Raw genomic sequence first — 21,942 nt, forward strand, 5'->3', positions numbered from 1 at the left:
CTCTGCTCCCTCTCCCTGCAGCCAGTTTGAGTTAAGGATTCTAAATGGCTTTTGAATCTGCCTGTCATGTCTCCCCTGGGGCTCTTTGAGTCCACGTCATCATCCTCTTTCCTCTCATTCCTTCCACAACCTCCCTTCTCCCCGTGCACAGGCACACCTCGGAGATACTGCAGGTTTGGTCTGACCACCGCATTAAAGCAAGTATCAAAATCTTTTTGCTGGTGGAGGGTCTTGCTTTCAACTTGTATAAAAATGCAACATCTGTGGAGTGCAGTGAAGCGAAACGAGGTATGCCTGTAGTTGATTTCTAAGATACACAGAGCTTCCCTCAAGGCTCCCCTGCTGAAAGTCCTTCAGGGCTTCTTCATTGTAACTCGATGAAGTCCAAACACCTGAACTTGGCCTAGGGGGTTCTCAACCTTGGCTACACAATGGAATCAGCTGGGGAGCATTAAAAATATAGCGATGCCCACGGGTTACCACCGGAAGTTAAGTTGGTTGGTGGAGTGAGCATCCTTCATCAGCACATTCTTAAAGCTCCCCACGTGATTCTAGTTGAAGCCAGGGAACTAGTGGCCCAAAGATTTGGTCACACTCTGCATCACCCTACCTGCCTGTCCAGCTCCAGCATGTTTCCCACCAGACGCCACACATCCAGGCCACAGAAAGGTACATCAGCTTTTCTGCCATGCACTGCTCCCCTGGCCCTACTGGTTTTCACCTTAAATTCAGATGTTTCCAGACAGACTTCTGACTTGTTTTCATTTCTGCCATCACACTTCATTGCATGGTTGAGGTGACAAGGACTCTCCTTTGAGCAAATTTGAGTCAGCCTCCTCTGAAAGTACTCTGATGAGGCCCCCACCTTAAGCTCTGTCTTTGCCCCCTTAGTCCAGTTTCAGCAAGAATCCTGTTAGGTCAAGTTAGCAAAGAATTTCTCTGCCCGTATTTTACATCCACCTGCCCCCTCACTCAGCTCCCTGGCTAGAAATCCCCACTGTTGTATTCAGAGGTGAACCTAACCTGTCTCCCCGACGGGAGAACCTCAGCACAGCAGTTTTCCTTGACTACTCCGCGGTACGGTCTTTAGCAAAGGTCATGAATGTATTTTTTTGAGGTCAAAACCTTCAACAAATGGTTAAATTTTTAATAAGAGGTGGTCCTGTGGTGAATGAATCCCTTGGAAGTACTTCTAATGTTTGTTCTTCTCTCTATTGCCCTCTGCTGAATATTTGAACCCTCCTGCGAATGGTGTGATGCCTCTTCTGGTGGCACCACAAAACCGCTCTCGTTTCGGGGATGGTTTCTACCTGAGCAAATGAACAGCGACAGTGACCAGAGGGCGGGTAGAGGCGCAGCCCAGGCCGACCCTCAGGCCTCTCCTCCCTCCGGGCGTCGGTGGGCTCCTGGAGGGCAGGGTCACTGCCGCACCTAACGGCTCGGTATGAATGAATGGACGAAAGCGAATGAATGCAGGAGGCCGAGCTTTCATAAACGGGCAAAACTGTGCTTTCCGAGACCCAACAGCCATTGCGTCTTTTTAAAATGGCCAGGTGGCCACCAAAGAATCGCTGCTCAAGGAGCACCGGGAGGCGCGATCCCGGGGACGGGTGACAAGGCAAGGAGGACATCGGACTGCGCAGGCGCCGCTCGCCCCGCCCCCGGCCGTTCGCCCCGCCCCGGCCGCTCGCCACGCCCCCGGCCGCTCGCCCCGCCCCCTGGCCGTTCGCCCCGCCCCTGCCGCTCGCCCCGCCCGGATATCTGGCCTGCTCCGCCTCTCGCCGTCGGGGTTATGGCGCTGTGCGAGACTGTGGGTTGCGGGAGCTCTCTGGTCTGGCCGCGGGTGTTGCTCTTCGGGGACTCCATCACCCAGGTACCGCCGCTCAGCCCCGTACGGTCCACAGACCCCGGCTCGGCCCTCACAAGGCCGGGTCTCGGGCGTCCTCGGCGACGCCCCCCCGAGGGCCGCGGGCCTGGCTTCACCGCCGACTCCCGCCTTCTCTCCTCACGCGGGACCCCGGTTTCCCCCTCCCGTCACAAGGTTGTCGAGGCCGTTGCCCCCAGCTCCTGAGGCGGGGTCATTTCGATAACGCCTGCAGCCTCCTGCAGCGAACAGAGGGGCGTCGTGTACCAGACGCCTCCCGCGTCCCTTCATAACACCCTGGCCGCTTCCCGTTTCTAGTTGTTCGTGGCCTCTAGACGACGGTGCGTGACCTGCAGGCCTCGCGCAGGCTTTAGTCTTAGACCCGTTTTGCCGGCCACGCCCTGGGAGTGACAAAGTCTGAGCTCGCCCCGCCTCTGTTCGTCATTTTTCACGGGGATTTTAGGAGGCCCTGGGAGGAGTTGAGGCTCATTGTTTATTTTTAGCAGCTTCCTTGTCCCGGGCAGTTCTCTCACCCCCACGTGCTTTGGTCGCTCACTGCACCAGTGGCGCGTTGTGTCCCCGCAGGGCCACCTGCACAGACCACGCCGGCTGGCGGCTGAACCACGTCCTGCAGCGCCTACGGCCTCTTGTACAGGAAACACCACCCTGTTTCCGCGAAAATAAGACCTAGCCCGACAATCAGCTCTCAGGCGTCTTTTGGAGCAGAAATTAATGTAAGACCCGGTGTTTCGTTATGTGTTTTACGTTGTGTTGTGTTGTTATACGCGGTCTAAGACCGGGTCTTATGTTAATTTTTGCTCCAAAAGACGCCTGAGAGCTGATTGTGCGGCTAGGTCTTATTTTCAGGGAAATACGGTAGCTCCCTGTTCTGGTGGAACAGGTTGGTCTGGAGTAAAATGTCTCTAATAATAAAATAGATCGTCTTTTCACCAAAGATCATTTCAACTCACATTAAGAAAAAATGTTTGGAAATACATTTTCTTCTGGGAGGGAGCACATTTTAAAAATTACTTTCCCTTGGTTTTTTCTTATTTTTCTAACACTCCGGACATAATATCCTAAACCAGTTTTCTGTGTTCATGCCAATAGTTGGTAACACTATTTTTAGGCATTTGGGCAGTGAGGGCTTTCCAAATTCCATGGGAATGTATATCAAAAAATGTTCCCCGAGTTCTGTAATTTTCTTACTCTTTCAACTGTGGAAAGGGAGTATAGCATAGACTTAATTTCCTAACTAATACACAGTTGATTTGATCTCTCAGACATAGATTTTTTTTTTAAAAGTAGCTTTTCTGGATAACAGTGACTTTAATATTAGGTTTCAATAAAATGTAGACAACTGACTCGAATCCAAATGATAGAGAAAATTACGTCTGCTTTCCAGAGTTGCTGAGCTGTGGTTACAGTAATCCCTAAAGTGACCACCTCTGAGCAAAGCAAGGTCAGAAGGCCAAGACGTCAGGAAGAGAACAAAAAGGGAATTGCTGACCAAAATGTCCTTATTAAAATGTCCTAATTACATTAAGTAGTAATGGGCTTTTCTTTCTTCAGTTTTCTTTCCAGCAGGGTGGATGGGGAGCATCACTGGCTGACAAGCTGGTCAGGTGAGAATAGTTTCTAGATTGATACTTGAATGTTTATTGATGGAAAATGTAATTGCATGTCAGGAGGCAAGAATGAATGGTCCAGTTTCAAACAGTAAGATATAGGGAGGGGGGAGGAGCAAAGGAGGACTCAGGGTTCAGTAAAAAGAACTTTGCCACCATGTGACATCAACCTTAAAAGTTATGAAAAACATATTAGGGGGTTGAATCCAAAAAAATTTAAAAAGACAGCTTTTCACAATCTAAAGAAGACAAGTTCTTATTCAGTTATTATGGTGGGTATGGCTTAAATGATTAGTGAGGAGTTGAAAGGATATATTCTTAACCCGAAGTTGGATTCATTTTTGGATAGAGGTTTCCTCCCCCAATTTTGTTTATAAAATATATCAGAAATAGTGATGATTTGGGTATTTTATTTGCCAAACTTAAATGTATGCTAAGGAAGTCATTAAAAGGGAAACTGTTCTAATTGAAAAGGTTAAAAAATAAATAGAAATATTTTCCACATTAAAAACAGGCGACACAAGTATTTGTATTAGGGTATCAGTAAACTGATGGACAGAAGTTTTCTTTTCCTCCTTTAGAAGAAATAATAAGCTGGGGGTACTACCAGTTTGTCATTACTTGATAATTTTTTTGATCAGTGTTAACACACCAAGAAAATATGTTTTATTTCTAAATGTGAAATGTGTTTTAAAATGTCTTCACTTTCTCTTTCATTTTTATCCCCTAAACTAGAAATGAAAAATTGACCTTCCAGCCTTTTCTATTCCCAAATGCTTTCTCTATTTAAGTGGACTTCTTAATCTAAAAACACAAAAGTATAATTTAATTCCTCAGTTTTCTGTTCTGTAAAATGGGGGGGGTGCAGTGTTGAATAGCTTTTATTTAATGTTTATCAAGTGCCAGAGATTATTTTAAATGCTTCATGTATATTGTCTCATTTAATCTTTACAACGACTCTATAATTTTTTTATTATCCTTCTACCCATTTTATATCTGAGAAAAGTAAGGCGGAGAGAGGTTAAATAACAAGGTCACACTAAGAAGTGGCAGGTGGCTTGGCTCTGCTCCTGAGGCCTCTGGTGATAACAAGGGAGCCTGCTTTCCTGCTGGGAGAGTGTGGAAGCTCCTGTGTGCTTGGTGAAGTACCTGGACTATAGCAAGTGGTTTATTTTAGTCATCCAATAACTGTTGAATTAGCAAATAGAAGACATTGAAAAGCTGATTATTCAAATGGCCTGAAAAACTCCAGGCATTCCAAATTCACCAACATGTAAGTGGTTCATAAAGAGTTAAATTTAGCATGAGAATCTTGTCAGAATTGATAGTTTACAGGTGTGAGTGCTAGAAGACCACTTAATTAGAAGCTAGTTATTTTTCAGAATTTTGGAAACATGTATGTATGGTCTATTGTACCTTATTTATGTAACTTCTTAAAAGCCTCATGTTGAGGTACAAAGCACAAAACTGAGTGGCTGCTGGCTGACCCCACAAGGAGGCCTCACCTGGGTGAATTCTCCCCCATTCGGGCTCCACCCCCAGAGAGTGCCGCCCTCTCTCCTGCGCACACTCACCTCAGCCAAGCTCAAGAGAGCCCATTATAAACTAAAACACCACAATGGACCGAAAGCTAGACGCCAGGCAGAGGAATACTCACGTTGGCGCAAGGAGCCCATTCCTTCCATCAGGCAGATCCCTGGGGAAGCGAGGCGGCTGTGTGGGAGGAGAGCGTTACATAATAGGGATGCTGGCGGGGTGACTGGCGTCAGAGGCATCACCTGCTTTCACTGCCAAGGGACCAAACAATTTTAAGTCCACCCTCCTTTTGAAAAAAAATCGTATATTTTTAAGAAGGAAAAAATGCCTGCTAATGAACTGGTTTAGACAAACACAATATAGTTACTAAAATTATTTAATCAAAGCAATTGGTTGTTAATGATAATGAATGGTCAAAATAGGTTTGTCACTTGTAACTAATGTCCCACTCTGGTGGGGGACGTGGATAGGGGGGAGGCTCTGCCTTCTGATGGGAAGTCTCGACCTTCCTCTCAGTTTTGCCATAAACTTACGACTCTAAAAAAATTAGTAAGTCTATAAAAAAGTCTGAAAAATACTGTATACGCTTATCCCTTACTAAACTAACCATTGTTACATCTGAGTTCCAGCTTCCAGGGGACTTTCTACCCAAGACACCTGTACTTGCTCAGATTAGTATCTGTCTGCTGTAAACCCCATTTTAAAAGCACCCCACCATACCATGCATGAAATCACCATCTGCAGACTAAATCATAGCCCTTTGGTTCGTAATTATAAGCTCTCATCGAGGACGGGTTTATTACCTCTATCTTGAAACAACATAAGCAGCTTTACCCCTGGCCAGGATCAGAGAGGGCAGCATAAGCCAAGAGAGCACAGACTCACCAAAGGATGGCTAGAGGACCGAAAACGGTTTTTTCCACAAATCACCTTCCTTTAAAATTTTTCATTTCAGAAAATGTGATGTTTTGAATCGTGGATTTTCAGGCTATAATACCCGATGGGCCAAAATTATCCTTCCAAGATTAATCACGAAAGGGAACATTTTGGACAACCCAGTAGCAGTTACAATTTTCTTTGGTGCCAATGACAGTGCACTGAAAGGTAAAGACATTTTTGTATTTTCCTAGTTCATTTTTAATAATTTTTGTTATAGCAAACTTAAATGTATATACTGTATACTTATCTCCTAGTAGATAAAATTTTGCAGAATTTATGAGTTCACTGAGTACTTTTATATATTTCTTCTAGTTCAACTTATTTTCCGCATGCCTGGGTTGTTAGACCTAAACTTGTAAACACTCTCGTGTTTTCTCGAGCCCTGCCGTGCTATGCTCAATGTCTGATTCTTTGCTCTTTAGATGAGGTAGTTGGCAACAGAGGGTTCACACTGTACACTTTGCAGCATGAATCACACTGATGAAAAAGGAGCTCAGGCCCACAGCCCCTGGACTCAGGCGAAGACTGGAATCCTAGGTGATGGTAAATGGGTTTGGAACAGGAAGCATGTCCCTCGTGTTTTCGGAAGAACTGCTGCTGTGTTCTGAAGAGGACACATGTCAAAAAAATTATAAAAAGGACAGGAAAATATTTACAAAAATATGGCAGGTTAATGTCTTTTTTTTTTTTTTTTAAGATTTTATTGGGGAAGGGGAACAGGACTTTATTGGGGAACAGTGTGTACTTCCAGGACTTGTTTTCCAAGTCAAGTTGTTGTCCTTTCAATCTTAGTTGTGGAGGGTACTGTTCAGCTTCAAGTTGTTGTCCTTTCAGTCTTAGTTGTGGAGGGCGCAGCTCAGCTCCAGGTCCAGTTGCCGTTGCTGGTTGCAGGGAGCACAGCCCACCATCCCTTGCGGGAGTCGAGGAATTGAACCAGCAACCTTGTGGTTGAGAGGATGCGCTCCAACCATCTGAGCCATTCCGGAGCTCAGCGGAAGCTCAGCTCAAAGTGCTGTGTTCAATCTTAGTTGCAGGGGGCGGAGCCCACCATCCCTTGCAGGAGTCAAGGAATTGAACTGGCAACCTTGTGGTTGAGAGCCCACTGGCCCATGTGGGAATTGAACCAGCAGCCTTCGGAGTTAGGAGCATGGAGCTCTAACCGCCTGAGCCACCGGTGTAGAAATCAATAAGAAAAATATTAACTCCAATAGAAAAATGGGCAAAGACAGGAATAGATCATCCAAAAAGGAGAAATTTAACAACCAGTACGTAACAAGGAACTTTGGGTTTTTTGAGTCAAATACTGTAGGACAGCAGTTTTAAGCAGTAATTCTTATAGATGACAGGTGTGGAATAAGATGGACTCTTACGTTTTTGGTGGGCAAGCTTGTACTTTTTCGGAAAGCTTTTTGGTGTTGTGCATCAAGAAACTTCCCTCATCTAGAAATCCTTAAGGAAATAACCAGGTGTATGTTCTTTATAAAAAAAAAAAAAGAAAGAAAGAATAGAATGCTACATAGTAAGGAATTAGAAGCTTCAACTGTGATCACCCTAACTAAATCTGTCGTTTTTTGAGGCCTATTTATGGAAACAGAAATACTTGTCATATGTGAAAAAAGCACAATATGGTCATTTATCTTCAGTGTGATCCCAACTTTGTTCAAGTATACATATCTCCATGGAAAAGACTGGAAAGAAGTACATCTAAGTGCCAGCAATGGTTTTCTGGGTGGTAGGATGTGATTTATGGTTCTCCTGTGCTTGCACGTACATGTGGTCTGCACGCGGGCCCGCAGCGGGCGCTGTAGTGCTGGTTGGGCGCCCTTCCGGAAACAGGGCTGTGCAGCCAGCCGCCGAGTCCCCAGTGCTTCCTTGGGGCAGGCAGCTTGCTGCAAGCGCTCAGCACACCTGGCCGACTTGCTTTTCATAGGAGCCCTATGGGTGGTCCCTGTCATCATCCCTGTTTGCCAGTTAAGGGCAGAGCCAGCACAGAACCTGGCAGGGCTTTCTTTACAAATTCCACCTAACAGCCCAGGGCCACAACTTTGAAGGGCCGAGCCAGAGCCTTGGAAGTGTGTTTGACGAAGGCCCCGCTCTGTCCTTAGTGTAAGCAGTTCCCCAGCAGCATCATGAGTACTAGGCGCTGCCACTTACACCTGCATTTGGGCTGAAGTACCCGTCTTCCTCCTGAGCAGAGGAGAACCCCAAGCAGCACGTCCCCCTGGATGAGTACGTGGTGAATCTGAAGAGCATGGTGCGGTACCTGCAGGCCGTGGGCGTGCCCGAGGACAGGGTCATTCTCATCACGCCACCCCCGCTCTGCGAGGCTGCCTGGGAAAAGCAGTGCCTCATGCAAGGTAACCGCGAGCGCCCCCATCCGGCCAGCTCAGCTGGGAGGGCGGGATGGGTGGTGCTGTCCCGCCTGTGGGCCTCAAGCGCCCCGTATCCGGACAGGTCTGTTTTCCATCAACAGAAGTTAAACAGAAAAAAGTACAGCTTCCATTGTGTCATAACAGAACTTTTGTCACTTGGGGTGGGGTGGGCCCTTTGCCCTGGCATTTGCTGCCTTTTTTTCCAAACTCCAAGGTGCCCACAGAGCCACTGAATTTCAGGGCTGATGACTGAGCGAGCGTCTCAGAACAGCCATGAACTTGGTTGTCTGCATGGCGCTGAGCCCTGACCTCCACACGGGGTGTCTTCCTGACTTGGCAGCGGCGGGAGGTGCCTACTCCTGCTTGTTTGCCATCTGCATGTGGCCCTTTCTCCACTCCGCCTCACCTCGCCTGATACCCTTCTCCCCCCAAAACAAAGGCTCCTCTGCAGGCTCACTGGCAGAGGTGCCCAAGTGCAAGGGTACTTCCGCCTCAATTGTGACTGAGCGACAGCATGCAGCTCTCAGGCACCCCAACACCAGGTTCCTGTCTTGTGACCACTGGAGGCGCTTCTGCCCCCACACACTGTTCCTCTTGCCACCTTTACAGGTGCTCGGGATACAGAAATAACTAGAAGCCAGTTTCTGCCTGTTGGGCTAGTGAGGGGGAGTGTCCTGTAAATAAGTATTTGAAGCAACGCGATAAGTGGTATAAGAGGTACTTATTGCTGAAGGTCTGTGGAAAGTAGGGAAGCAGAAAGAAGCACTGCCCAGAAAGCTCCCCAAGGAGGTAAACAGGGAACGTTCCCCTCCAAGAGTGTAGGGGGCGGGGGAAGGAGGGAGACAGGCCCCGCTGTTGCCAAAGCGACGACCCTAGGGGTGTCCTGCTAGTGTCCTGCCAGCGTCAGGGATGGCTCGTCCGGTAGTAAGTGCTGACACAGGACACGTTCATGCCGGGGTGACTGAGGTGTGCAAGTTAGAACTGTTCGTGTTTCTCAAATCGCAGGTCACAACCCCTTCGTGGCTCATGAAACCCAGTGAGTGACAACAAACTTTTTAATGGAATATAATAGAAAAATCAGTATCTAGAGCGCAGTGGGTATTGTTTTGTGAGACTTGCTTCATTTTTATAGAGGTGAGTCCTGAGTGCTGGTAAAAACACATTCCTGTTTTTCGCCGGCCATCAGGCTGGGTTGTGTGGTGCTTAATAGATTAGCAGATGAGCATCACCTGGAAACTTGGTAGAAACGCAAAGTCTCGGACCACCCAGACCTACTGAGTCAGAAGTCGGGGTGGAGCCCAGGACGTCTTCCAGCTGATTCTGACGTCCGCTTGTTTGAGAATCACCACATTAGATTGGGGGGTCAGCAATCTGACGCACTGGCTACCACTAACAAAGTTGTGTAGGACAGCCAGGCCCCGTGCTTTCGGTTCTGTGTCTGGCTACTTTTGAGCACACTGGCAGGGTGGCATAGGTGCCCAGAGACCACATGCCCACCAAGCCTGAAGTCTACTGTGCAGCCCTCCGCAGGGGAAATGTGCTGACCCACGTTAGCCCAAATGACCTGTGGTCCCTTCCAGCTTTTACCTTCTCTGGTGGCAAGTCTACACGTTCCCACTCTTATTACATGTGAAAATTCAGGGGTCTCGGCACAGCGTTCCTCTAGTGTGCACCCCTTACTAGCCACCAGCCCGGTTCCCCTAGGCCTTTCCAGCCTCTGGACCCGTCTCTGTTCAGTGTCCTCAGGAGGCAGTGCTGCCCGCTAAGGCATCTCCTCCCCACTGCTCATGCTGGCCTGTCCTTGTGACTCCCCACACCCCCCGCTGGCCCAGGTCACGTCCGGAAGGCCACGCCTGTCTCCGGGAACTGAGGAGCGGTCCATCGGGTTACTAGAGCCTGCACAAGGACCAGGACTTGGGTTTATCAGTTGCCTCCTGATTTTCTCTCTTCTCAAAGGTTGCAAGTTAAATCGCCTGAAGTCAGTTGTTGGTGAGTACGCCCGTGCGTGCCTGCAAGTGGCCCAGGAATGTGGGACTGACGTGCTTGACCTGTGGACCTTGATGCAAAGGGACGGTCAGGTAGGGTGGCTTGCTCGGTCCTACTGGGTGCGCAGATCACACAGAAGTGCCTGAGCTGCGTGGCTCTGAGTAGGCAAGGTAATTGTCCTTGTCACCAATTCAAGTTGAGGCAGAAAGGAGAGGCCCTGGGACAGCTTGCAGATGAGCACCCTCTTCAGCCTGCTCCGTAGCTGCACGCAGCAGGGACCCTTGAACAGTTAGGAGTTAGCAGCACAGTGAGATGAGCACCAAACGGCTCATGTGTGAGAACGTCTAGGCCAGGCTCTTTTGTAGGACTGGGGGGAGCGGTGGGGGGACACTTTTTGCCAGGCTGAGCGATGAATGGAAGTAGAGTAAGGTATCAGCTAAAATCCGTAGTTTGATATATAGTTCGTTATTTGGGGTTTAAAGCCAAAAGGCCCACTTACAGTAAAATATGAAAGGTAAAAGGCCGAGCCCCATGCAGAATGGGACAGCCCTGCAGGAGCAGTCTGACCGCTTCCCATACAGGGAAACATAACGCTTACGCAGGACCCAGCAGTCTCACTCCTGCGTGTTTACACAAGTGAAAACTGTGTGTCTTCCTCAGAAACCGTGATTAGACTTGACCCTTTCGTGGGTTTCCAAGTCAGGAGCAGCCTCGGCTGAAGGGGACAGCAGCCAGAGGTCTATTTCTGTCTGCGTTAAGCTTCCACCTGAGGGGGGTGGGAAAAGCTGTGCAGCTGGAGAAAAGGAAATTGCAAACCATGGAGCCGGCTGCTCTTACAGCCCTTTCTGCTTTAACACATTAAGATTCTAGAATGAGAGGGTCTTCCTTAGCGGTCCTCTCATCTAAAAGAGCAGCGATGAGAAAACAAAGGCCCAGGAAAAGCGCCACTGGAATTGGAATCCTAGTCTGTGAAAGGCTAACGGGGATGGGGCAGCTGAGCTGAGGGAAGACTCTTCCCAACAGAGAAAGGGCTCTAGTGGTCAGCGTTCCCGAGCTCAGGGCGTGGAGGGCTGGACTCTTGTGTTCTAGCCTGGACGAGAACACAAGGTGGACGAGTTCTTTCCACCTAATAACTTGCCCATCAAATTATCACTGGGCCCTGAGCTCTAACACTAGATTTTGTGGTTTAATGTGCCATATTCGCTCGTTAAGCCTCTTTGACCAGATGACCTGGAAGGACATCTCAGCTCAGGTGCTCCGTGGTGTGAGGCTTTCTGATCTGTGATATGCATGTAACCTACCAAGGGCGTGTGAACACTTGCTACACAAAGCACCAGCTGCTGTCACCCTCCCAGGAGACTGCTGGTCGGGCTGGTGATATGCCAATCGGGGCCACCCCTGGGGCACCAGGATTAGAAAAGTCACTCGCACACCTTTACCTGAGTCCTCTCTCCCCTTACAGGACTTTTCATCCTATTTGTCAGATGGACTACACTTATCACCAAAGGGAAATGAGGTTTTGTCCTCACATCTCTGGCCTTTGATAGAGAAGAAAGTCTCTTCTTTACCGTTGCTGCTCCCTTACTGGCGAGATGTAGCAGAAGCAAAGCCAGAACTCAGTCTTCTGGGAGACGGGGACCATTAGTCAGATAAAACCCAGGCTGGCTGTTTACTTACAGCACAAGATGTTACCAGTGCACAGAAATCCCCAGATAAGTGATCAAAGAAGATTATTTTCTCATGACCCTGCAACAAAAAAACACTGACGTCTGCTACCAAGCTTAATAAAAGCATCCTAATTTTTCAGGGAAGCTTTGTATCCAGCTGTGTTGTTTTGATACTTGGCTAATGCAGGTGTCATCAGTGCCATAGCTACAGAATGCACCCTGAGCAGTTTGTTCCTTCTGGAAATGGAAAACAGGTAAACACAGTTTTGTTTTTTAAAAAGTTACAATTTTATAAAAAATGGTTTTCTTCCATTCTGCTGGGAACTGCTTCACTCATACACCCACACACCCCACTTATCAGATTCCAAAAGTGTAATTAAAATATAAGAATATCATGACTACTTAAAAGACAGCCAATACCACAAGGTACAAGTTCAAGTATTAGTGTAACAGGTATCTGCATAACAAACGTCCTTAGAAAGAAAGATACCATTTGTCACAGGTTTGGTTAATTGCCCTCAAAGTTTACCAGTTCTCATTTAAAAGGTGTTGACTGGTTAGCACATTGCAGTTCTTACAGGGGAAACGCTTTAACTATAATTTTAAGGAAATCACTTTTACCAGAGGACTGATCCTGCACACAGTAAATGCATGCGCCCAGAATCCTGAAGCACTAAAGCAAGCAGCAATGCAAATCCCCACTTTCAGGTCAATACAGAAGGTTCTTCAGAATCACTTGTGTAGAAACAAAGCCCCAGGGAGGCGCATTCCCTCCTGGCCAGCATGTCCCACCCTTGCCCATTCAAAACTGTTCACTTTTGGCGAGAAACAGCTACCTCAGACTACTAGTGTTGAAAAAGAGGTGACCATACTCTTCTTATTTTGAAGTAATTTCAGTTTGGTGAATGGCAAAGGTACTTACAAAACAAAACTGCCCAACAAATTAGGGCCCTAAAGAGTTCACAGGATTCTGTAAATTCGACTGGTTACTACTTGTAACTCATGTAAACTTGATTGTTTTAATTCTAGAGAGTACTAACCTTAGAATTCTAAGAAACATTACCCCATGTTCTTCCTAAATTTAGATGTGTGACTATCCCTGCTGCTGAATGCTGCTGAAAGCTCTGGGTAACACCTAAGACCAGAACCCACATTTTGGAGCTCATGTACAGCTTAGTTTTATCTCCTCTGTGTTTACTTGAAGGCAAAAATAAATTATGTGTGTTCCAGTTGTCCTCACGAGTAACTGTCAAATGCCTCCTCATATTCAGCGGATCATTACAGTGTATGAAAAAGAAAGAAAATTGATCATTTCCCTAATCAGTGCTATTATCAATATAAAAGGTTAATTTACAAAAATGTAAATATTTATAACCTAATCCAGCTATATTTTCTGCTTTTGCACCACAGGTTGAAGGAAATTTTTAAAGATCGAAAACACTAAAACCTGAAAGCCTCAAAATAAGCTAGATTCCCCTTACCTGTTCCCAAGGAAAGGGCCTGACCACACAAGTATGATGCATGGGAAGGGGTCCAAACACGGCCAGCATGTGCTGGAAAGTCACCTTGTTTCTCCCAAATCTTCACAAAATACATGCAGTGATTTCAGGTCAAATCTATGAAAATATTTTGCACACTTAAGTCAAAGAGTTCAGAACGTAAGTCTCTAAACTAGCACTCTGTTTCTTTGCTGTCCACACGATTCTGCCGCTGCAGCTTAAACGAGGAGGCCTTTTCGCTCCTTGTGACCGGGTGGTCGGTGAGATCCTCAAAGGACTTGGCGGCGGCGCTGCTGCTCGGGAAGGGGTCCTTCTCGAAGCCGTCCTCGTCCATGTGCGAGTCCATGCTGGGGTCTTCCTGGATGGTGTCCATGCGCTGGTGGTCCAGTTTCGGAGCCACAGGCATCACGGGGGCGGGCTGCAGGCGGCCTGGGGTCTGGGGCCCAGGAAAGGGCTTGATGATGCGAACTGACGCTGAGTCCATGCTGCTGAGCATCTCGACGTTCTGGAAAGACAGGAGTGAGAGGTGGATGACACGTCCTACAGCTCCAACGTGACCCACCAAATGGCCTCGCACTGTGGGTGCCGTGATCCCTCACGCTAAGGAAAGCACTAGGTGAGGCTCCCTCAACTCAGAAATGACTCCGGAAGTTAGCTTTCAAATGTCCTGACAATGTGCCATTTGAAGACCCAAAAGAGAACTCGTAAAAAATAACTATCAAGTTAAGATCCCAAACAGGAAAAGATCTCACAGAATATTAACTATGTCGGTGAACAGCTCAGTCCCTCACGGCCGAGGGGAGGGGCAGCACGGCAGTGCTGTTAACACCTCCACCCACTGTCACTGTGGCGACTTCAACATCCAACCTGGATCCTTCCTGCTGCGACATGGCCTCCACCCACCAAAGGAGGCGCAGCTGGGGGCCCACAGTGGAGCCCAGAATGCCCGGCTCCTCCCCGTGGTGAACTTACGCTGGGGTGAAACAGAGACAGGGACTCATACTGCTTGTCCAGTTTCTTATCCTAGAGAGAAAAGAAGCAGGGAAAAGGTCATTCCCACAAAGAAATTCAGTGAAGTGCCTTTCCTTATTGGCTTGTGTTAACACTGAGTGAAGAACTTAGGACTTGAGTGGGAGAAAGTGGTTGCAGGTTCAAGAGATGAAAATGAATTTTACATAAACAGTTCTGCCACCAGCTCAAAGAGCTTCCTTTGTGCTTGAAGGACATACATTTCTCGGTGTTAAGTAAGGCAGGTTTAAGTGCTACTTTCTAATCTCCCAGGGCAGGAGGGTAAAGGGCATCTCCCAGTGTCCAGTGGTCAGATCTATGGATCCCTGTCCAGCCCCTGCCTGTGCCAGGCTCTGCTGGCCTTGGGGCCGGCGGTGGAGGGCTACGGGGGCTGGGCCTGCTGTCACTTGGCTCTGGCCTCAGACCTGGGCTCAGAATCCACCACATCTGGAATCCTCTTGACTGTTGCCAGAGTTTCTGTGGCCAAAACTTGAAGGAACTGGGCCTCAGAACCGACATCCTACTTCTGCAGAATCCTGCACACACGTTCCTGCCCCTGCCTGTGGCTGACACTAACATGACAGTGTGCACCAGGCAGGGGGCTCAGCCCAGGAGTCTAGGCCTGGCTTTGAGTCTGGCTGCCCTCCACGTATTCTGTAGTCAGAAACAAGCCACACCCTCACTCCTATGAGCAGCTTTGTTGGGAAACCAGTGGTCAGGCCTCACGGTTCCCTGCTAACATAGTAGGTTCCACTCCCAAGTATCCCATAATGGATGACATCCCATAATGGATGACACTATCACCCATCTGTCAAAGCTTCCACCACCTCAGCTTTGCTTTAGCAGAACTGCTCGCTCCCTCGAGATTTCCCCCATGCCCATCATGCTCACCACCCTGGGGAAGAGCTATCCAGTGAGACAGCGCAGGCAAGAGAGGCGGGGCAGTAAATGCTCGTGCTGGAATTTTCCAAGCACTCAGATGAGGGCCATTGCAAGACTGCCAGAGTAAAGTCTGGAAGCCTGGGTCTGATTTCTTTGTCTCTACAGCAGACAAGCAAGGCATTTCCACAGAGAAGCAAGGCAAATGGATTTGTAAGAAGAATTCTGAAAAAGCCCCAAGTTCCTCAAAGCCTAATTTAGTTTGCTAGTGGTTACTCATTTCGAATGAGAATAAGAAAGACAGCTCATTCTTACTAGCTGGAAGGGTCTGATAAGGCCAAGAATTTGTGTGGCACAGGTGCCATCTGAGAAACTAACGTTTGCTGTCATTAGGTTGGTGCAAAAGTAATTGCAGTTTAACAGGTTAAAAACTGCAATTACTTTTGCACCAACCTAACCTAATATAACCAAGTCAGCCTGCAAATGCTCCCGCCAGGAGCTTCACCAGAGGTCCCAGACAAATCCAGCCAGCCTCTCCTGTGCTTAGAAGCACAAAATTCTCAGAAACTACACCTGAGAAGCCAACATCCACCCACAAAAAGTGTAATTCTTTTAAGAGACTATCAGTTAAGCTTCTAATACGATATGCTTTCCTAGGGATAACACCAAAAAATGTCATTAGAAACACCAGGTCAGATTTTGTTAAGAACAAATTTATCTTTTCCAAAAATTATATAGTTGGAGTTGCTCAAAATTTTAAGCAAATGTTTCGTTACTTAAAAATGGTGACTTACCACGCAATGGACAAGAATGCTGAAAGGAATCCAAAATATCAAGGAGAAAACCAAGACGGAACCTACGATGTTGTCAGCTAAAAACTTCCCTGTGAACAATTTCAAAGAGTGAATGTCTTGAATAAAACTCTTTACAAATCTCTTAGAATGTTATCAATGTGACAAATACCGCAGACTGGCTAGAAAATCCTACTGACTCGGTATAGAAAAGAGTGTCTGTGCCACCTCTGTGACCTGACCACCTCCCCACACGATGGGTCTTTCCAGAAATAAATAACCCTAACACACAGATTACAGAGTATTCCACACAGTGCCTGGAGTAACTGAATGAAGTAATCGCAGAGTATAATAGTAACTGGCAATGATGCTTATGAAGACATTGTTGCCATCTGGAGATTTTTGTGACTAAACTCTAAATTATGGCCCTACAGAACATAACAGATTTTACAGAAACAAGGATGTGAGGCCCATTTTTACATAAATCTTACATCAAACAGGATTCAGATTTACAATCTATGGGACCAAACCACACTTACACTATTACGTGCCCATTTTTCAGTAAGAAGGAAGCCAATACTTTGACTATCGTAAGTAGTGACTTCCCTGGTCTGAAAATCTACATCCACTCTACACGGGCAGACCTATGAGTCCACCTGTTATGAAACAAAAGCAGTGGATATTTCCATTTCCTACTGCAGGATTAGAGCATATGCGTCTGAAGCAACACTTTTCAAATGTCATCCCAGAAATCAGCTCGATTCTAAGCAGAAGCCACCTAGGGAATCACCTACCGAAAGTATTAATGCTCAGCTGGTCGATGAAATCCCAAAATCGCTCGATGACATCCTGGACTTGTTTCTCACATTTGCCCTATGAACAGAAAACATACAGCATTACCCCAAAGGAAATACACTCAGAAGCAACATGGCTTTATAAAAATAACTAACACGTGGGGCCGGCCCGGTGGCTCAGGCGGTTGGAGCTCCGTGCTCCTAACTCCAAAGGCTGCCGGTTCGATTCCCACATGGGCCAGTGGGCTCTCAACCACAAGGTTGCCAGTTCAACTCTCTTGAGTCCCGCAAAGGATGGTGGGCTCCGCCCCCTGCAACTAAGATTGAACACGGCACCTTGAGCTGAGCTGCGCCCTCCACAACTAAGACTGAAAGGACAACAACTTGAAGCTGAACAACACCCTCCACAACTAAGACTGAAAGGACAACAACTTGAAGCTGAACGGCACCCTCCACAACTAAGACTGAAAGGACAACAACTTGAAGCTGAACGGCACCCTCCACAACTAAGATTGAAAGGACAACAACTTGACTTGGAAAAAAGTCCTGGAAGTACACACTATTCCTCAATAGAGTCCTGTTCCCCTTCCCCAATAAAATCTTAAAAACAAAAAAACAACACGTGACAGGCTTCATTAAATCAAACATCTAGGGCCCATTTTGGCACTGGCAATAATTTAAGGGTAATGCGTACTCGAGAAAGCAGGATACTGTCACTGACACTTCACAACCAGTCCGTTTTTAATATGTGAATTTGGAATGACCAGGAGACCAAACTCAAGAAAATCGGTTTGTTCAAGATGGGGCACTCCAGTGAGGACACACTGCTCACAGATGCACACACAGGGACACAACCAGGCTGCCTTGGAGAAGCCTCTAACCCTCGTCCGTGTTCTACACGAATAAAAGTACGTTTCTGTAGAAAACAAAGGGCTGACTTCGGTGAGTCGAGCTGCCTTTAGATGTTTCCTTCTCATTCAGTACCTTGCACTTCTGCAATCTTAATTTTATAATTAACCTAGAAAACCAAGTAATCAGGACCCACTGCACCAAACTGACCAAGTCTACCAAAGCCCCCCAAGGCCCTGTGCAGTCTCTGGATGTGGGTCCCCTGCTCTGGAAGGTGTGCTCGATCTCCCCGAGAGAGCTCGGCCTTTCCTCTTAGGTCGTGCCCACGCACACCTCACCAGACTCTTAACACAAGAACGAACGGATTAGGACATGGCAGCATTTGTGTTGTCATGTTCTTCCATTTGCAAAATCAAGTGTTTACAATATAAAAATTTCCCATGTGACTGGTACAGAAAAAAAGCTGTATATAAATACTTACATTCATGTCACAAAATCCTACTGTACAGGGCTTCCCTTTCCTCAAAAACAAGTTCTTCTGCTCGGCGTCGACGTAGGGCACGCACCGGCCCGAGGGGTCCCGGCAGCACACCTTGCACGAGTTGTCTGTCTCTGAAATGGAGCGTGACCGACAGCTGGAGTTTGCTCAGACGTGGCTCTCCCCCTCCCCTTCTTTCCCCGTCCCTGCTCCCCAGGGGGAAGGAGTCACATTGATTTTGTTATTTCAGAAGCTAATGCTGTCCATATTTCGCCCCTCGGTCCTGAGTTAGCGAGGCCATAGGCAAGAACTATTGACACAGAGGCATTTCCTTCAGCAGAGTCAAAGCCCAGTTACTCTCCTTTAAACCTTTCGTGACGCTGAATGTTTCCCTCTGTCCCCGTGTTACTACCCTCCTGCCGTCACCCATGGCCTGTCAGTGTCAAGGACACCTGGAGAGCCAGGGCTCCAGCTGGAGCCAATACCGCAGGGACAGAGGACAGAACTGGAGCCCACAGGTGTGGGTCTGTGTGACCCGTGTGCCAGGAGCACCACGGCCCGAGCAGGACGACTTGCTCCATGGAGGGGGAGGCCAGCCTCTGACGTGTGGCGAACAGGAACTGGGCATCGGCTACGCCACTGGCGCCCACATGACAGTAGTCAGCTGGCCTGTGCCTCAGGGCGGGCTTCACCTCAGCCAGGGCGAGAGTCCATGTTTATTTACACTGAGGGGAAATCAGCACCAACCAGAACACACAAAGAGGAAAATCACTTTACAGGGAAAACACGTCTCACCGCACATTCATTTACCAAGCATTTCTTGGGCATTTACTATGGCTGTGCAGGGCGCCCTGAGCCCCTGGCACTCACCCAGGAAATTATTTCTGTGGCATCTACTGTGTTACCGTCTATTTTCATCTTATTCCACCTGGAAGAGCTACTGATTCCGTGGTAGGGACGCTGAGTTCCCAAGCCAGTGGTTCTGACTTCTGGGTTTTTCGTTCTGAAGCAACAACCTTCTCTGAGGTGAGGCCGTAAACCCAGAGCCCAGTCGGTCCCTGAGGCCCCTCCTCAGACCAGGGGTTCCTTCCAAACATAGCAGGAACCCCAGGGCAAGGGTCTGAGAGGCCGGCATGACGCGTCCACCACTGCTACGCGAGGCCTGGCAGGCAGCAGGCGGGGCAGAGGGCAGCGGCCCGGCCCCGTCCACGACAGCCCCAGAATCAGCTCTCCACAGTGAAGTCTAGAAGAAGCATCACAGTTCAATGCCAGCGGGACCCAGGCAGCCCCTGCTGCTTTCCTGGCGAGAATGACACGGGGGAGGCCGGGCCTCCACCCACCTACTCACTCTAACAAACTTCCCTCCCGCCTACCTCACGCACACCCGCCCGCCTGCACATGGTCTGCAAACGTGGCGGAAGGAAAACTGACGGGACGGCCTGCACCGAGCAGGAGCCGGGGCTGTCTCCACACACTGTCCCGACCAGCAGTGAGCAGCTGACCCTGCCGGGCCCCCGAGGCCAGGGCCAGGGCCAGGGCTCAGCAGACGCAGGCTGCAGGACCGGGGCAGGGCGAGCGCTCACCGTTGCACGCACAGGACTCCAGCTGCTGCTCCCTCTCACAGAAGGGCACGCACTTCCCATCTTTACACTTGCCCAGGTCCAAGCACACCGTGTCGTCCTCAGCGTTTCCAGGAGGGGGGCACTCGCTGCTGTTACCTGGAAGCACACAACACGCACACATGCACATGAGTCACGGTCCCCGTTCTGCAGGGCAGGGCAGGTCACAGTGGGCACCTGGCCCAGCAGGGAGTCCGAGGTGACGCAGAGGGGGACAACCAGACAACACGCGCCAAGTGCGGGGCTGCGTGCCAAGCTCCCAAGTGTCTACTCAGTCTCTATGGCCTCACCTCAGTCACTCGTTAGCATCTTCCATGTATTCTGCTTCTACCTTTTACTGTGGAACGCAACACACACGTGAAAATATACACGCACCATTATCACTGATAAGACAAACACCTAGTGCCTCCTAGTGCTCCTTCGATCGGGCAAACTCGCCTGGCGGCGGACAGCAGCTGCTGGCCTGGCCCTGGCCCTCCCACCTCGCGGCGCCCGACTCTCAGGAACCCACGTGCTACAATGGCTGCCTTCAATTTCTTCACCCCTCCAAGGTTCTTCTCACCTCAGAACCTCAACATATGCTAGGCCTCCAGCAATGCTCGTCTCCACTTTTTGGCGGCTCGGCTAGCTTTTTCTCACCTTTAGTCTCACAGACCTCCTGAAACCTCCCTGAGGACCCTACCTCAGCTGGCGACCCCTCACCCATCACGCTCCATCACTATACACTATTTCTCTCCTTCTGGCACGGTTTCCAGTTCACAGCTGTTTGCTTACTTACAGTTCTTTCCTGTTTCCCCTCCGCCAAACCAGTAAACTCCCTGAGAGCACAGATGACCTATTAATGACTCAACTTACATCCAACCCCATCATAATGTACATACACCAAAAATGTTTCTTGAATGAATCAGTGAGTCTTAAGGACAAAGAAACATCATCAAAGGATGTTAAACTTGGGAGAGAAGATGGAATGAGTGACTCATTCTGGAAAATGAGTGGCACCAGCAGTTAAAAAAGTCAACACAACAAGGGAAGAGAAAAACTGCATGAAAACAATGGACTGTGCGGAGCTCTGGAGGCCTGGCCGTTCAACTGAGGAACGGAACCAATCGAAAGAATTCCAACTTCAGTGGCCAGCCCGGTGGCTCAGGTGGTTGGAGCATGCGCCTAATGCCGAGGTCGCCGGCTCAATTCCCACACAGGCCAGTGAGCTGCACCCTCTACAGCTAAGATTGTGAACAACAGCTCTCCCTGGAGCTGGGCTGCCGTATGCTGCTCTGAGCGGCCGGCAGCCAGAGCTGCTGTGGGCTGCTGTAAGTGGCCGACCGACCACAGGCGGCCGACTGCCTCAGCCCGGGGCTGTGGGGGGGAGGGGAGAAGCACAAGGCTCATAACACCAGCATGGGCCGGGGAGCTGTGTCCTGCACAACTAGACTGAGAAACAACAGCTTGAACTGGAGGGGAGGTGGAAGAAGGGGACAAGAAAAAAAGAAAGAATTCCAACTTCAAGGTCAATGGAGCAGTGACACAAAACTTGGAAGAAATCTGCCCTATTTCACACAAAAGCTGCCTTTCGTTAAGTACCTACTATAACCTCCTTGACACATCACATTTGCCTCTGGTCTTCTACAACCCTTTCTGCTGCTGGCCAGTCACTGTGTCAACAAGACAGTCACTTAACAAACCTGCTCCTACTGAAAGCAAGCTCCATGTTCGGGGAAGGCCTGTGTGATACTCTGTATTGTCCTCGTGTTTCCAGCTACGATGCTGCCCTCAACAGATACAGAAAAAGGCTGGATGGGTGTCTGCCAAACCTCTGTTCTGAAAAGACTAAAAGTATGAGGCACATGGGAAAATCATTAAAAACACAGTGTCACATTTAACGCGGTTCTCAAAGTTTAGTATGCAGCAGATGGCCCAGGAAATGCTGTGACACAGACGCTGGGCCCTGTCCCCAGAGGTGCTGGTGCAGCGGGCCCAGGGAAGGGACCAAGAATTTCCATTTCGAACAAGATCCCATTCCTAACACGACACTG

General features: G+C 48.6%; 2 protein-coding genes across 6 annotated transcripts in view; one reads left to right on the forward strand and one right to left on the reverse strand.

Moving 5' to 3' along the window:
- The first annotated feature begins 1,727 nt into the window (after window positions 1–1,727).
- Window positions 1,728–12,136, forward strand: IAH1 (isoamyl acetate hydrolyzing esterase 1 (putative)). The gene is made up of 6 exons (XM_019755939.2): window positions 1,728–1,873; window positions 3,437–3,489; window positions 5,984–6,132; window positions 8,163–8,324; window positions 10,296–10,417; window positions 11,788–12,136. The coding sequence occupies exons 1-6, from the start codon at window positions 1,793–1,795 to the stop codon at window positions 11,968–11,970; spliced, it is 750 nt and encodes a 249-aa protein (XP_019611498.2). The 5' UTR covers window positions 1,728–1,792; the 3' UTR covers window positions 11,971–12,136.
- A 120-nt stretch (window positions 12,137–12,256) lies between these two features.
- The window catches only part of ADAM17 (ADAM metallopeptidase domain 17), a 43,238-nt gene continuing 33,552 nt past the window's right edge, over window positions 12,257–21,942 (reverse strand). For all 5 annotated transcript variants that reach the window (XM_019755936.2, XM_074331670.1, XM_074331671.1 and 2 more), the window contains 6 exons: window positions 19,874–20,008; window positions 18,294–18,424; window positions 16,964–17,042; window positions 16,173–16,261; window positions 14,464–14,514; window positions 12,257–13,996 (listed from right to left, as the gene is read on the reverse strand). In XM_019755936.2, the coding sequence (XP_019611495.1) occupies window positions 13,664–13,996; window positions 14,464–14,514; window positions 16,173–16,261; window positions 16,964–17,042; window positions 18,294–18,424; window positions 19,874–20,008 (818 nt within the window). In that variant the 3' untranslated portion in view covers window positions 12,257–13,663. The remainder of the gene's footprint in view (window positions 13,997–14,463; window positions 14,515–16,172; window positions 16,262–16,963; window positions 17,043–18,293; window positions 18,425–19,873; window positions 20,009–21,942) is intronic.

The sequence above is a fragment of the Rhinolophus sinicus genome, linkage group LG05 (assembly GCF_036562045.2).
Source record: "Rhinolophus sinicus isolate RSC01 linkage group LG05, ASM3656204v1, whole genome shotgun sequence".
Lineage (NCBI taxonomy): Eukaryota > Metazoa > Chordata > Mammalia > Chiroptera > Rhinolophidae > Rhinolophus > Rhinolophus sinicus.